The following is a 15,122-nucleotide window of genomic DNA, read 5'->3' on the forward strand; positions in this document are numbered from 1 at the left end:
AAGTGGTCTGAAATTACCACTATTCTAACTTTCACTCACCTGAACTTGTGACCTCTTTGTAGGCCTATGAACATTTGAACGAGTGAATACAAAATAGAAATAATTATCCCAGAAAGTCCCAGAAATATGACTTGAATAGAAGTTAGTTAGTTATTAACAATTAATTGATAAACTTTTACAATACTTTTGAGCACTAATGCAGTCAGCATAGGCCTCTTACATTTTTTGCAGGTAGGCCTACATTTCATTCCGTTTTTGATGGCAAACGCGAAATAGCGCCAAAATAACCACCAGTGGACAAAAAGAATATTACATGTGTACTGTTAAGACTCGCCATACAGAATGAATGGGGGAAATTGCGGAGGTTATAGTTTGACGATGTCGTACTCCCGTGCGGGACGGTTGCTATATACCATGGACATGTTTTGGGGGGCCACCCAAAATGAGGTGGCGGGCCGTAGTTTGGGGACCACTGATTTAGAACAACTGGCCTTCATAGCAACCAAAGATCTTAGCTGTGATTCATGTACAGTATGCATTCAATGTGATGCAAAGTATAGAAAGGTGATGAAATATACAGAGACAGGTCAAGAAATATAGTGCAATGTAGACAGTAGTATACAGTTGATTTACAGAAGGTGGTTTAGAGTATATATCTCATACAATAAGTAGAATAATGTATGTAGATGTAGCAGTAACATAATAATAGTAGAAATAATAATATAGATATATGCAGTGTATTAACAGAATATAATAAAACAGAATAAATATGGATATTCAATATGACAAATATATAACAGATATGTACATAACATACAGCTATGTGCAGTGTAGAAACGGTGTCATTGTAGTGCAGAAACAACATTATAAGAGTAGTAAGAATAAGTATGTGCAGGATGAATAGTATAAAGATCAGTAGAATAACTATGTATAAATGTAAATACAGTAGACCTATGTACATTTGTAAATAGAAAACTATGGGTGAGAGGGATAAATTAATTTTATTTAATCGTATAAGTAAATTGCATTCAATTAAATTGCAATTAAAAATATTTCCAGTAGGCTTTAATGTCACGCAAAAAGTACAACCAAAGCTGAGCTTGATCAACTAGAACGTCTAAAGAACCAGAACTTGAGTGTAGTTTTTTTGCTGGGTCCCAGGCCATGTTGGTCTGAGGGGAAATGAGAAAGCGGACAGTGCTGCTAAGCAAGCCCTCAATGAAGAAGTCACATAATGTCAAATCCCTGCCCCAGACCTTAAACCTATACTGAACTCTTACATCTCAGATAAGTGGCAATCTGAATGGGATTAATGTACCAACAACAAGCAAGGAATGTGAATTTTGGCACATTTTCATGATCCACTGGGTCGTTATGGGCCACACAAAATACGGTGTTGCTAAAATTACTCCTACTGTGGCTATTAGAGACATGTGTTCATGAGTATCCAGCTACATTCAATGAGTTAAGTAAAATACATTCATGGACATTCCTTTATTCTGAGATACATCAATAGGCTCTCAAAACAATCCCAAACAGACATAAGGTCTTTATAGAGCAAATCCATATAGATTATTTGTCAAATAAACCAGTAAAACAGAATTAGGGGATGGAATATATAACATTCACACTCATAGCTCATATTTTTAAAATAAATCAGTGAAAAAGTATCCTGACAAACAAGCAGCATTTTAATGCCTTAGTCATATTTCATAATTTCAATGAAATTGAAATTCTCTAGGTTACCTGATAGCCCAGTTTGAGAGGTGCAAGACGCGTGACATTATTTATTTTTGCAGCCAATCACTGCTGTTGTTTTATTTTATTGATTTGATTTTAGTCATAGAAGCTAAATTCGAAGGCAGGCCACAGGTAAAATCCAACGAACCGCATTCACCCCGCAAGGCAATAGTTGAATAGAGCTTTTGAGGTATTGCCACTGCTCCAACACTGAAAGGCACTGTTAGAATGCTTGGATCAAGCCAGGTTCAGCATAGCGTATGTCACTGTCTGCTCACGTTGGTGACCGGACCAGGGCAAGCACACTTTCGCAGTTCCCGCCGGAAATGCAGTCTAGTTTAGTTTAATGTCCGGCTTTTGCTATCATACCCTAGTGTTAACCAAAGATTCTAGAGTGCTATGCTCATTTTTAAAATATGCATGTAATCCAAAGTCATGTCTAGGGAGGGAGGCAGGCAGCAGGCAGCTGTCTTCCGTTTCGAACAGACCCAAAGAATATGCTCTGGTCCAGGTGTGGCCCACACGCAGTAAAATGGCTTATTGTTTCTGTAAGTGTTGGCTAGGTGCCGGCTGGGTCCCCGGGCCTGTGCTGGGCCACACACTATAAAACTGATCTGACTGAGTGTTGGCTGAATGTCGGCTGGGTCCCTGGGCCATTAACTACCAAAAGTACTTGAAAATAAGCACAAATCCAGAATTAGTAATTAAAAGCACTTGCTACTTTTAGTTTAACAAACACAACCTTGCAAATAAAACAAACATTTAAAAATTATACAAACTTATAGAAATTGGAAAATTATACACTATTTTAAATTCTGTATTTTTGTACCATGTACCATGACCTACCTACCCAGCTACACACACTAGGGGTGCCACGGTTTACAAAACCCATGATCCACCATTTAGGCTACAGTATTACAGTGGGCAGTGCTTCGACTTGGCCAGCTTCACTCGCTGGCCAAGTCGAACTGGGATCACGCGGTATCACGCGACTTTAATTTGTATTTTTCCAGTGACGCTGGAACAACCCAAACAACCGGTAGATGTCTCAAGTGAGCAGGGTGTCCCCTGCACCCCAACCCTACACAGACTTCACTACAGACTTTAGCAGACTGGTTTAGAAATAATTTAATAGCCAGAAATATGCCTGCCCTGCCCTAATAAAGAAATATTTGGTTAACTGCGAGTGAATCCCGTTTGCAGCCGTACAAGAAACGCAGGACAAAATGCAACGATGATAGACAGACATCATTTGGACAAAATATAGAGCATATTAACCTCCGTTGCTCAGCCAAATGCCTTCCTGTTACGTCCTGTTATCACGGAGTTACAGGCGATAAACGATTTTTAATGGTCACAAGTTTACTTTACAGTGGGTCCCAAAATTGACACTTCATTCACGATCATGGTGAATGGTGAAATGTAAGTACAACTGCAGCCGCTTGGGGGCAGCATAGTCCGCTGTGGAGTTCCACGGTCGAACCAGACGGCGCATTCGACAGCAAGGGCTGTGATTGGCCGAGTTTTCAGTGCGTTTCTCTGTGTTTTTAGCAGCCCCTGCAACATGCTAGTCCACTGTAGCCTAAGCCTTGTACATGATATTAAACATAGTTTTGGATTCAGTGGCAAGATTTCTTGATTGTACAGTGTCTGTCTCTCAGTAATGTTTTAAAATGAGCAGCTGGCAGTAGGCTACTTAGTCGGTAGTCATGAGAAGTTCGCTTGCTAACAGAACATAAATATGCTGCCCAGAAACCTTGTGAATAGTTCTGATTTTTTTTACTACACTAACGAGGTTGAAATATAGACTTTGCCTACAGCATCTCCTTAACAGTAATGTTAACAAAATGACAGCATTCATATGACAAAGGAAAACGAATTCGGTCACTCAAGACTGTGCCACAGCAACCAGTGTAGGCTACAGTCCTACCCAATAGGCCTACTCGGAGCAGATAGCGTTGTCTGACGGTCGAGTGGGTTAATGCACGTATTTCCAGAACAGGTCTGCAACTTTCAGGCAGTTCTGAGTTCGAATCTAGGCAGAGCAGAGCCATATAAAGGCCTAGGCTTATTGTTATCATTTTTTGCAAGGTGTTGCTCCTGGCAATACTTGTTTATAAGACATTTGGTGATTAATTGATAGCTGTTTTTGGGACACGTTAAACATTCTTTATAATGAGCGCATCCGGGGAGTAAAACGACTGTTACGCGCTGTTACAACTGTAGGCTACAATGATTGCAATACAAAAATATGCGCGTGTTAGTTTAGTTAGTTTTGTGATGTTTTGCACTTTTTCCTCATGTGTGTTCAGGGTTGAGGGCTTTTTTGGCAAGATTGACCTTGGTTAGACTCTGCATATGTTATTTCTCCGTATGGAAAATAAAGTAAATTTTCGACACACGTCTGTTATTAGTTCAATAACAAGTGTTGCTTGTTAAAACATGTGACTAGTGAAACTCAAATGATTTTAGAAATATTTAGCCAAAGCCAAAAAGTGTTAGAGAGAAGGAGAGACGCCGGTGCAGCTCAGATGTCTTCTTAATTTTTTTTATTCTTTAGTAAAAGGTGCAGAACATTATTAAACTTTGACTAACGTTTCGATGTTCGTTAGTCAAAAACATCGACACATCGAAATGTTAGTCAAAGTTTAAAGGAGAATTCCGGTGTGATATTGACCTAAAGTGTATCGAAACATGATACCGAGTGTGAACGTATGTCTCATAGCCCATCTCGGCTTGTCCCCTGCACTCCAAAATCTGGCGCTAGTTAGCCGATGCTACCAACATCTTTTTCAATAGTGGTGCTTCGGCATCGGGCTAGCCATGCAAATAAATCACTGTTTTACACCCATTTACGAGGCTCAATGTATCTCCACACTTCATTGGTAGACTTCCGAGGGCCCTGACATTTAAAACGAGACATTGAGAACTTTGAAAAAGCACTGGTAGTTTACTTACAAGACGATTTATACAGACAGTATCTTCACGAAGTTTAGCGTTTGCAGCCATCTTGAATTTAGTCACGATAAGTCGAGCAACGAGTAAGAATGAACAGCTATGATAAGGGATCAGATTCCAAAAATAATTCAGTGGAAATGCATGGATTCCAGTTGCTGCTACTGGAAGAAACTGGAATCCATGCATTTCCACTGAAAGCTCTTGTTGCTTGCAGTTTGTTAAATAAAGCGATGCAGATTACATTATTTATTTCTGATTAATTGCGTCTTTTGATGTATTTTGCAACATTTGCTTGTTAGGCTGGGCTACTGTCAATGTCCTGTACAGGTCAATGTTCAACAATTGCTGGTGTAGGCCTAGGCTATTAATCAATTAGGGACTGTTCGTTATTTATTTAATTAAGGGGCTACCGGAGGAGTTTTGGGAGCGTTAGTCAAAAAAGACGTGACCCTCCCTCGCCAGCAAGATTTTTTTTCTATGACCCTCCAGTGATTGAGAAAAAACGCATGACCCTCTCCAGTCCCAACAATTTATTGATGCCTTAGGCTACTGGGTCAATTTGGGAGCTTGCATGCTGACTCCTTCCTTGAAATGCCTTGAAAAGGCTGTCGTTTGCACAATTTCACAAATAATCACCGGGACCGAAACAAACCTGTCAACTTTTCCCGGGTTTATCGCGTATTTTAACTTTTTCCTCGCTGTCTTAGGAGGAGCTGCAGGGCCGTCGCAAGGGGATGCGAGGCCCTGTGCGAACTTGACAGATGCAAGGCCCTTTTCACTTACGTGCATGAAATCATGCGATAGCTTACTTTACACATAGCCAAGGCTACCATCGGTGTATTTTAATAGTAGCCTAGTCTAATAAGCTACACCAGCTTGCCTTTAAGAGGGGAAATTCAATTGTATAGCCTATAACATTAGCTGAGTCACATATTTTGCCATATGGTGTTTATCATAGGCTACATCACGAAAACAAATAGTGTAACAAAGGCGAACACTTTAACAGGGGGAATTAATTGGGCATGAATCATTGTGCTGAACGGTATTTGTCAATGAGCAGAAACACACACAACATTCAAAGTATTGATAAGATGTACTGGTCTGTATCTATAGGCTAACATTGGACAAATAAATGACACTGACTCGCCATATCCTTACTCAGGAAAAAAAACATTTTCTTGCTTTGCCGCAAACTCAGCAATGAAATCATAGGCCAGTTTGCAGGTAGCCTAACGTCTTTTTCATAGAAGGGAGAGCCCAGTCTCTCCTGTGACATGGAGGTGCGCAAATAGTTTTTAATAGCCTGTTCAACTTCGAAAAGCTTCGTTCACCCGATGCCAGTCACTGATCGCAATTTCAAAGTCGTGGCGTCAGTGAAGGAGATTGAAGAATGACCATTTTTTTTATACGAAAATATTTCTTAACTACAAAAACTCAGTGTCTAAAAACTCAGTGTCATTCAGACTCAACCCTCTTGTTGTTTTATTATCTTTTTCGTTGTCGTTTGAACGTTGGCAAGCAGGCATGTTGCGGTTGCAATTTAAGTGAAATTTCTACAGTAGGCCTACAACATGCTGTTAGGCTGGGCTACTGTCAATGTACTTGTACAGGTAAATGTTCAACAATTGCTGGTGTACAGGTTATATAATCAATTAGCTAAATCATTTGTTCGTGCTACATTCAAACGCAAAAGGTGCTTTGATATATTTTTCGTTTGAACGTCAGCAAGCAGGCATGCTTTGGTTGCAATGAATGAGGATAATTGCTTTTTTTTGCATTATTTTGAATATGACTCGCTCCAGTCTCAACAGCACATACTTTTTCCACACGCTAAGTTCTAACACACATACTGTAGGCCTATCCCCTCTCGCTTTCTCTCTCTCCATCCCTTTCTTAAAGGAGCTGCACCATTTTACAACAATTGCATCTACATTTTCATATTAGAATGTTTTGTCAAGCGTAAGCTTAAACTACCGTGATCAATTTAAGTTCCCGTGCCCCCGCTGCGTCATGGAAGCAGTAAGTCAGTCGCATCAAAAATAGTAGTGGCACCCAAGTGACACCTTGTGGTTGTTTGTGTCAACTGCAGTTTGTGCCATTTCTGCTGAGAAAATGGGGTGCGTGATTCATGAAGGAACCCGTCCAAACTTAACGGGGACCAACTGTATTAGCGGTTTATTTTTTTTGATTATTAAAGAGTGTTTTTCATTTAAAGGTTTGACTTCGTGCTTATTCAGTAGAGCATTTAGTGCTCTTCCCAATCCCAGACGTTCACATTGCATGTTTGTTTGTAATGGATGCAACCGCGAGATAGGCTACGTGTTTGACGGCAATGAGTTGTTAACAGACATGAACCAAGACATATAGCCCAGCAGCAATCTAGGGACTGCACTGCAAAAAAAGAAATCTAATCAAGTGTTGATAATCTTATATTAAGATCAAAAAATCTATTTGGTATTGTTTTTAGTATGAAAGGACTTACCTAGCGCTCTCTCGAAAGATCATTTTGACTTAATTTAAGAAGACTTTGACTTATTTTAAGGAGTCTTATCAAGACAAATTTGCTCAACGCACTGGCAGACAATTTTGCTTGTTTTTAGGACAAATTTGCTTAACGCACTGGCAGACAAATTTGCTTGTTTTCAGGATGAGATGTCTTAATTTAAGAAAAGTTTGACTTATTTTAAGTCAAATGATTTCATGAGAAAGTGCTAAGTGCTTTTTTTATCTTGATATAAGATTAATAACACTTGGTTAGATTTTGTTAGATAAGCAGTTTTTGCAGTGTGTTCGTTATTTATTGAAGGGGCCACCGGAGGAATTTTGAGTGCTTCAGTCAAAAGTTGCATGACCCTCCCTTGCCTGCTAGAAATTGTTCAATGACCCTACGACAGAATTGTTAAAAAAGACATGACCCTCCCCTGCCAATTGTCGCTGTCTTCCGCCCGCGCTGCTTTGCGCCACAGCCACACACTGTGATAACGTTCTTAAATCAATCTTTCCCGTGAGCTTGCATGCTACCAGTCCTTCCTTTTCAAATTGTGTTCCGTGTTTATCACGTATTTTAACTCCCCCCCCCCCCCCCCCCCGTCTTGCCGTTTTAATGTTTTCCCGTAGAATATCCCATATTTTAATACTCTCATAACAGCCCTGCCATCGGGCCTGTCTCTGTGTTGCCCTGTTGCTACCCCTTGCCCTTCCAACGAAACAGATGTCTTCAAATTATCGTTTTCCTTGCTTGAAGGCGAACTGAGTGATGTTAACCTATTTAAGTTTAACGCCGTGATTGTCGTGAAAGCACGATTCATTGGCGCTTGCGTGTTCAGCCTTATGTCTACGTGCGCACCTGAGGCTCCTCAGCTACTAGAGAAAGAATTTCCCCTGTTTGTATGTTCACTCCAAGTTTGCCTACCATAGTGCAGCAGATTAGTAAAAAAATCGTTCACTTTGGTATAGAAGCATGAAATTTGGCATAGGTACTCTCTAAGGGCCACTATTTTGGAAAAAGCAATGGCCACTCAAAAATTCAATATGGCCGCCATTGCTATTCAATGCTTATTATATCAATTATTCAAACAGTGATCTAAGCATATAATTTGATACAAATACTCTCTAAAGGAAATGTTAATGGGAAAAAAACGCTTGTCCCTCAAAAATTCAAGATGGCTGCCATTTTTAAAGATGGCCACCATTCCTGTCCTATGTTCATTGCCACTGTTTCCAAAAAGTGATACAGAAAATATGCCACAAATATTCTGTTAAGGCCACTTTTTGAAAAAACTGGATGGCCAATAAAAAATTCAAGATGGAGACCTTTTCCAAGATGGCCGTCATTTCGTTAGTATGCACACATGCATGTTAGCAAAAATATTGTAATGGCCATACTTTTAGAAAAACGCAATTGCAAAAATTCAAGGCATTTTTCAAAGTGAGTGTTGCTTTAATAGTGTACTCTGTTGGGACTGGGTTAAAAGGAATGATTCACATTTTTACCAGCTCAAAGGCCTTGTGGTTAGAGTGTCCAGCCTGAGCTTGAGAGGTTGTGCCCTGTCGAGTCATAATAAAGACTGTTAAAATGGTAGCCAATGCCTCCCTGCTTGGCAGTCAGCAAGTGTTGTATTGGGGGCAACATGTCCAGGAAGGTGTTCATATACATCATGGTCCAGAATCAGGAAATCGGCTCTCACCCACTGCAAACTTACTTTTTTATTCACATTTGCAATTGCACAGTTCTGTGCAAGTGAAACCCAATTTTTTTTCACAAAAAATCCGATTTACGATTTAAATCGATTTTCTCAACAGCCCCCAAATTCAGATGCAAAAGAAATAGTTCCAAAAATACTTGTTTATTTTGATTTCTCCCTTGGAGTTAAAGTGCAATCAACAACAATTAGCCAAAAAGGCAATATGGCAGACCCTGCCATTGTAAACTGTGAAAACATGACATGTACATGACACAAAACATGACATGTAACCTTATGTAACATAACATTCAACAGCATCAGTTATCTGTACATGAGAGCATAGGGTGCTTTTTTCTAAACATTTCTAAACATTCTTAGCAAGCCTATCTACCACCTCTGGCTTTAGACATGCCCCGTGGCATGTAACAATGCCCCCCCCCCCCCCCAAAAAAAAAAAAAAAAAAAAAAAACTTGTTTATTTTGATTTCTCCCTTGGAGTTAAAGTGCAATCAACAACAACTAGCCAAAAAGGCAATATGGCAGGCCCTGCCATTGTAAACTGTGAAAATGTAATATGACATGTAACCTTATGTAACATAACATTCAACAGCATCAGTTATCTGTACATGACAGCATAGGGTGCTTTTTTCTAAACATTTCTAAACATTCTTAGCCAGGAAGACAAGCCTATCTACCACCTCTGGCTTTAGACATGCTCGATGGCATGTAACAATGCCCCCCCCCCCCACACTGAAAACCCTCTCTGAGGGTGCACTTGTTGCTGGGATTGAGAGGTATCTTTTTGCCAGGACACTTAGCCTAGGAAAATTTGGTTGGTGGCGCTTCCACCACTCAAGAGGATTGGTATCTGGGTCTACTTCAGGGGTCAATAAGTAAGATTTCAGCTCAGTCTCTATCTTTTCTGCCTCTGACTGGTTGGGAGATGACACTACATTCTGTTTGAAGAAGGCCGCTAAAGTCATCTTTTTCTTGGGTGGAGGCTGTGCATCTTCTTGGCGCACCTGCACAGCTGTGCCAGGCTGCTGTGGTGTACTGTTGTTGGAGGGAGCAGGTAGAGCCATCAGCTCAGCAACAACTCTTTTTTTGACTTCTTCCACCTTGTCTGGGTCAATGTAGGTTGTGCGGAACCTTGGGTCAACCAGTGAGGCCATGTCCAAGAGCTCATCTTTTACAGGGTCACTGTATTTGTCGTCAAGGTACCGCATTACATTCCCTTTTATTATTTTGGTGAGCTCTGTGTCTTCCTCCCCTGGCTCTAGGAGACTGGTTTTGAACAGATGGAGCACTGGTTTAATGTATGAAACACTGACATAGGATTCCCCAGAGAGTGCATCAGTGAACTCTTGGAGTGGTTTCACAGCTTTATTTACCGACTCCAACACATCCAAATCTTGCCAAGTGGGCACAAGATGGCGACTTTTCTTGTCCGAACCCAGGACACGGACTAGAGCCTTCTCCTGTTCGAGAAATCTCTCAATCATTCTTTGGCGTGAACCCCATCTAGTCGGGGACTCTGTTATCAGCTGATGAGTGGGTAGACCAAGCTCTGCCTGTACTTCGCTCATGTCTCTTCTTTTTTTCCAGCTGTAAGAAAAGGCAGACACAGCCTTTTTACAAACCCCAACAGCACGATTGATCCGTGGGTCCTTCACACCATTCTCTGTAGTAAATAAAAAATACATAGGCCTAATCAAAACACATTTTAGGGGAACATACCACTACATTCACAAACTTGTCTTGCTTCAATTTCTGTACAATATGAATGCACATGCACAAAGGGCACACACTCATTCACACACACACACACACACACACACTTCATGTATACCATTATGATTAGATAGATAGATAGATAGATAGATAGATAGATAGATAGATAGATAGATAGATTCCGGGGGAATTTCAAAATGTATTAATTCATACAATTTGTCATAATATTGGCTTGATGCATTAATTACATGATTCATTACTTAGATTGTCTTGCTAAAGTAAAAAATGTCACTTGATGGATAGCCATTAGACTTACCGACAGCATTGTGCAATCTGTGTCCAAAGCACTGCAGGTTAGGCCACGCATTGTCCTTCAGAGCTTTAATCATGTTGCTGCCACTGTCAGTAGTCATACAAATGAGTCGGTCTTCGGCAAGGTTCCATGAGTTGAGGGCATCTCTTAGCCCCTGGGCTACAATTTCACCCGTGTGGTCCTCTGGAAAGTATGCCGTTTGAAGTCAGACGCTCCGCAGAATCCAGTCATTGTTAATGAAGTGCACAGTGAGACTCATGTACGGTTGCATCGTCCGACTTGACCATAAATCTGTGGTGGCAGAGTAAGACGACACATCGTCCAACTCTTTTTTGACCCGTTGTCTTGTGCTATTATATAGATTGGGCAAGGCAACGTCGGAGAAGTACTTTCGGCTAGGTAGCACATACCTGGGGTCCAAAACTTTAATCATGTTAATGAACCCCGGCTTTTCCACCGTATATATTGGCACCATATCCTTTGCTATATACATAGCAATCGCATCTGTTATGGCTTTCCAGCGGGCCGAATTCTTGTCATATGGGATGCAGTTTGAAAACGTTTGTGGTACGGTGGACTGTATTTTAGCGGCTGTGCGTGTGGTGCTTGGGGTGCTGCTGTCTTTTTCATTCCGCTGCGCGCAACATTTCTCCCATTCGACAGGATGCTTTTGTTTGAGGTGCTGCAGTAAATTTGTCGTACTGCTGCCTTTGCTAGCAACAGACTTCATACAGACTTTGCAGCGGGCTGTTGTCTGGTCTAAATCTGACCTCGCGAACGCGAACCAATTCCAAATGACGGATGACACAGTGCCTTTCTTCGGAACGAGTTCTTCCCTGCTTGCTGCCATGTTGTCACTCACTACTATCACTCACTATTTGGTAAATGCGCGCTCTATGCGGGGGGAGGGAGGGCCGAGCTCATTCTACGGGAGGCCAGAGGGAAGCGTTAGCGGATGTTAAAGAGAAAACCGATTTTCATTCAAACAAGTCGACGTGAACTACACACTCGAGTTAATCGATAAAATCGGTTTATCGCCCAGCCCTACTCCACGGCACTCTGATTTGCAGCCACACTTGGCTAGCTGTTCACAGCTTTGTGCAACTGGTGCATTTGCTGTCCAGAAGACCCCCCGTTGTTCACCAAGCTTTTTTCATCTCCAGTCAGCAGGACTCTGCTTCTTACTGACACTGGGTTGCTTGACCCCATATGCAGCACGTTTAGTGTGTTGAAGCAGAGCTGCCCTTGTTGGAGGAATGGCTTCATATGGCCTCTGCTTTCAGGCAAACATGTCAAGTCTAGCCTCATCTACACTGACAGCTGTGCTTGATCGATCATACAGCAGGACCACAAACTTCTCAAGGATCTCCAGGTCACTATTGTGAAAGAGTGGAATGTTGGTGGCAATCATTTTATAGCCATCATGTTGAGAAACATGATGAGAAACATGATGGGTAGGTGGTGATAGGAGGGCTTCCTTTGTGTCTGTCTGACAAAGACAACATTTAATTCAATCAGTTGATCTCTTGGCTGACATGGGATTTTCATTTGCCATTTTGAGGGATTGTTGTCTAATTAAGGCCGAGGGGTTATCCTTTTACCCCCTCAATCATGGACATAGTACACATTCAAGGTAAGTAGGTAGCCAGCTGTGGTTTTATGTTCTTCAGAATCATTTTAACGATTTCTGCCTCAGTGATGGTGGGAGATCGCCATGACCGAGGTCCTTACATGGGCCCAGTTTGAAAAAAAGTTTCTGACTGCCTTCTTGTCCGACGACTATGAGGAAGAACTCACAGACCGTGTGCGACACCGCAAACAAAAAGTGAATGAGTCCATCCGTGACTTCTCTTTCTCATATCGTGCCCTGTGTAAACAATGGAAACCCACCATCACTGAGGCAGAAATCGTTAAAATGATTCTGAAGAACATAAAACCACAGCTGGCTACCTACTTACATGGTCGTGCCCAGAATGTTGAGGAGCTGGTCAGACTAGGTCATCAGCTGGAAAAAGACCTAGAACAACAATCTCTGTGTGAAACTCAACACAACACTCCCAAACATACTGACACAGACACACTGATTACCTGCTGGCGCTGCAAAGGGCAACACCTCCCTGGTTCTTGCCCACAATACCAAGCTTTTGGAGGCCGCCAAAACACACACCATCCCAAGAACAATCCTCGACCACCCAAGCCGGCACAGCAGGGCAATGGAAGCATCAGCCTCACAGTCTCTCATTCAGAAAACGTAATGGCAGGAAACTCCTTCAAAATCTCACGACAACTGGTAGTCACCATCAATGTTGGGCCGTGGAATGGCAGAGCTATCGTGGACACAGGGGCTAGCTACATGCTCATCCATGAAGTGGTCTGGAAGGCTCTCAAACGGCCCAAGGAAGATTTGAAGCCTTGGATTAGTGGACCGCTCTTCCTGGCCAATGGCAAGAGTGAAACACCCCTAGGCAAAGTCGAAGTGACCGTCAATCTAGGTGAAGTTGCATGCACTTACGATGTGGCAGTCCTAACCCCAAAAGCTCTGGCCTACAAAGTGGTGCTTGGACTTGACTACTTGGTCCACAGCGGCTTGCAGATCCACGCAGCTGACTATCAGTACAGTTTCAAAGGAAGACCCGAGAGATACCTTTTCCAGCAGAATGATGCACACACCACACTACACAATACACCACACATGACTACCCTTATGTCTTGCATACCTCCTCCTTACATACCAGTAGAGCCGGTGAAGCTTACCGCTCAGGATTACATTGATCTTGCAGTCGAGGATGCTGAGGTGGAAAACTAGGAGAAGGCTGGTCTAAGACAACTACTGGAAGCCAGATCTATGCAGTCTAAAACCAGGACGAACTGACTTGCTGAAGCACAGTATCCACACCACCAGTGAAGAACCCATTGAGCAAAAGCCGTACAGGAAATCTGCTGAAAAACGCCAGCTCGTAGAGCAGCACCTGAAAGAGATGCTTGATGAAGGAGTGATTGAGCCATCATATTCTGGGTGGACTTCACCAGTCGTTCTTGTTCCAAAAAAGTGTGGAACGTTCAGGTTCTGTGTCGACTACAGAAAGCTAAATGCTGTCACAGAGACCGACACATACCCACTGCCGAACATAAACAAACTCCTAGAATCACTTTCTGGTTCCACAATCTTCTCTACGCTAGACTTAAACAGTGGCTACTGGCAGGTCGCCATGGACCCTGCAAGTGTGGCGAAGACTGCATTCGTTACTCACATGGGCACTTTTCAGTTCAGAGTCATGCCATTTGGCTTAAAGAATGCCCCAGCCAGCTTCCAACGCTTAATGGCCCTGGTCTTGGCCAACTTGAAGGGAAAAGTGTGTCTAGTTTATCTCGACGACATCGTGATTTACTCCCCATCCGTGGAACGCCACTTCCAAGACCTTCATGCCGTACTCAAAAAGCTTCACGTAGCAGGTCTCACCTTGAACCTGAAAAAGTCAAAATTCTGTATGAGGGAGTATCAAGTACTTGGGCCACATTGTATCTGCCAAAGGAATCACTGCAGACCCCACAAAAGTGGAGGCCATCAAGGCCTACCCGGCTCCAACATCTGTCAAGGAGGTGCAGCGGTTTCTTGGCCTAGCGGGATGGTACCACCGTTTTGTACCCGGTTTCTCCCAAATTGCAGAACCACTCAACGCTCTCAAGAAGAAAGGCCGTGTCTTTCAATGGGATGAGAAGTGCTAGAGCGCTTTCCAAACCTTAAAAGACCACTTAACGTCTCCACCTGTCCTTGGTCATCCTGACCTAGCCCTTCCATTCTTCGTTTACACTGACGCCAGTGACTTGGGACTTGGTGGCATCCTGACACAAAAGAAAGGGATCGGCCACGAAGAGGTCATTGCTTTCGCAAGCCGAAGCCTGAACAAGGCAGAAAAGAACTACTCAGCAACTGAGAAGGAATGTCTTGCGGTTGTCTGGGCACTCGAAAAATGGGAGCACTACTTGGAACCAAAAATGTTCACCGTAGTGACCGACCATGCCTCCTTGCAGTGGGTCTTCAGCAGACCTCCAGTTGTCTCCTTCGCTGGGCCCTTCGCCTCCAAAAATTCAATTTCATCATTGAATACCGCGAAGGCACCAATGTGGCACCAGACGCTCTTTCCCGATCTCCTGTTGGACCTTCATGCTTGCTGGCTGTAAGCCAAGAGGAGCCG

The 15,122-nt window shown here is 42.5% G+C and overlaps 2 protein-coding genes across 2 annotated transcripts in view; one reads left to right on the top strand and one right to left on the bottom strand.

Annotated features, from left to right (window-relative positions):
- Positions 1-15,122, top strand: part of znf644a (zinc finger protein 644a) — a 90,085-nt gene that overhangs the window by 11,886 nt on the left and 63,077 nt on the right. The window lies entirely within an intron of this gene.
- On the bottom strand, positions 9,735-11,139 carry LOC121708714 (zinc finger BED domain-containing protein 4-like). Its single transcript, XM_042091583.1, has 3 exons — positions 10,930-11,139; positions 9,789-10,563; positions 9,735-9,756 (listed from the first exon to the last, which is right to left on the bottom strand). Exons 1-3 carry the CDS (start codon positions 11,024-11,026, stop codon positions 9,735-9,737), a joined length of 894 nt encoding a protein of 297 aa, XP_041947517.1. The 5' UTR covers positions 11,027-11,139.

The sequence above is a fragment of the Alosa sapidissima genome, chromosome 1, assembly GCF_018492685.1.
Source record: "Alosa sapidissima isolate fAloSap1 chromosome 1, fAloSap1.pri, whole genome shotgun sequence".
Lineage (NCBI taxonomy): Eukaryota > Metazoa > Chordata > Actinopteri > Clupeiformes > Clupeidae > Alosa > Alosa sapidissima.

Excerpts from the sequence above, each read along its gene's own strand:
- LOC121708714 (XM_042091583.1), bottom strand. The coding sequence starts at position 11,026 with ATGACTACTGACAGTGGCAGCAACATGATTAAAGCTCTGAAGGACAAT. Across the intron at positions 10,564-10,929 it reads CAGATTGCACAATGCTGTCG|AGAATGGTGTGAAGGACCCA; the intron begins GTAAGTCTAATG and ends TATTTACTACAG. Across the intron at positions 9,757-9,788 it reads GCAGAAAAGATAGAGACTGA|ACCCAGATACCAATCCTCTT; the intron begins GCTGAAATCTTA and ends CCCCTGAAGTAG.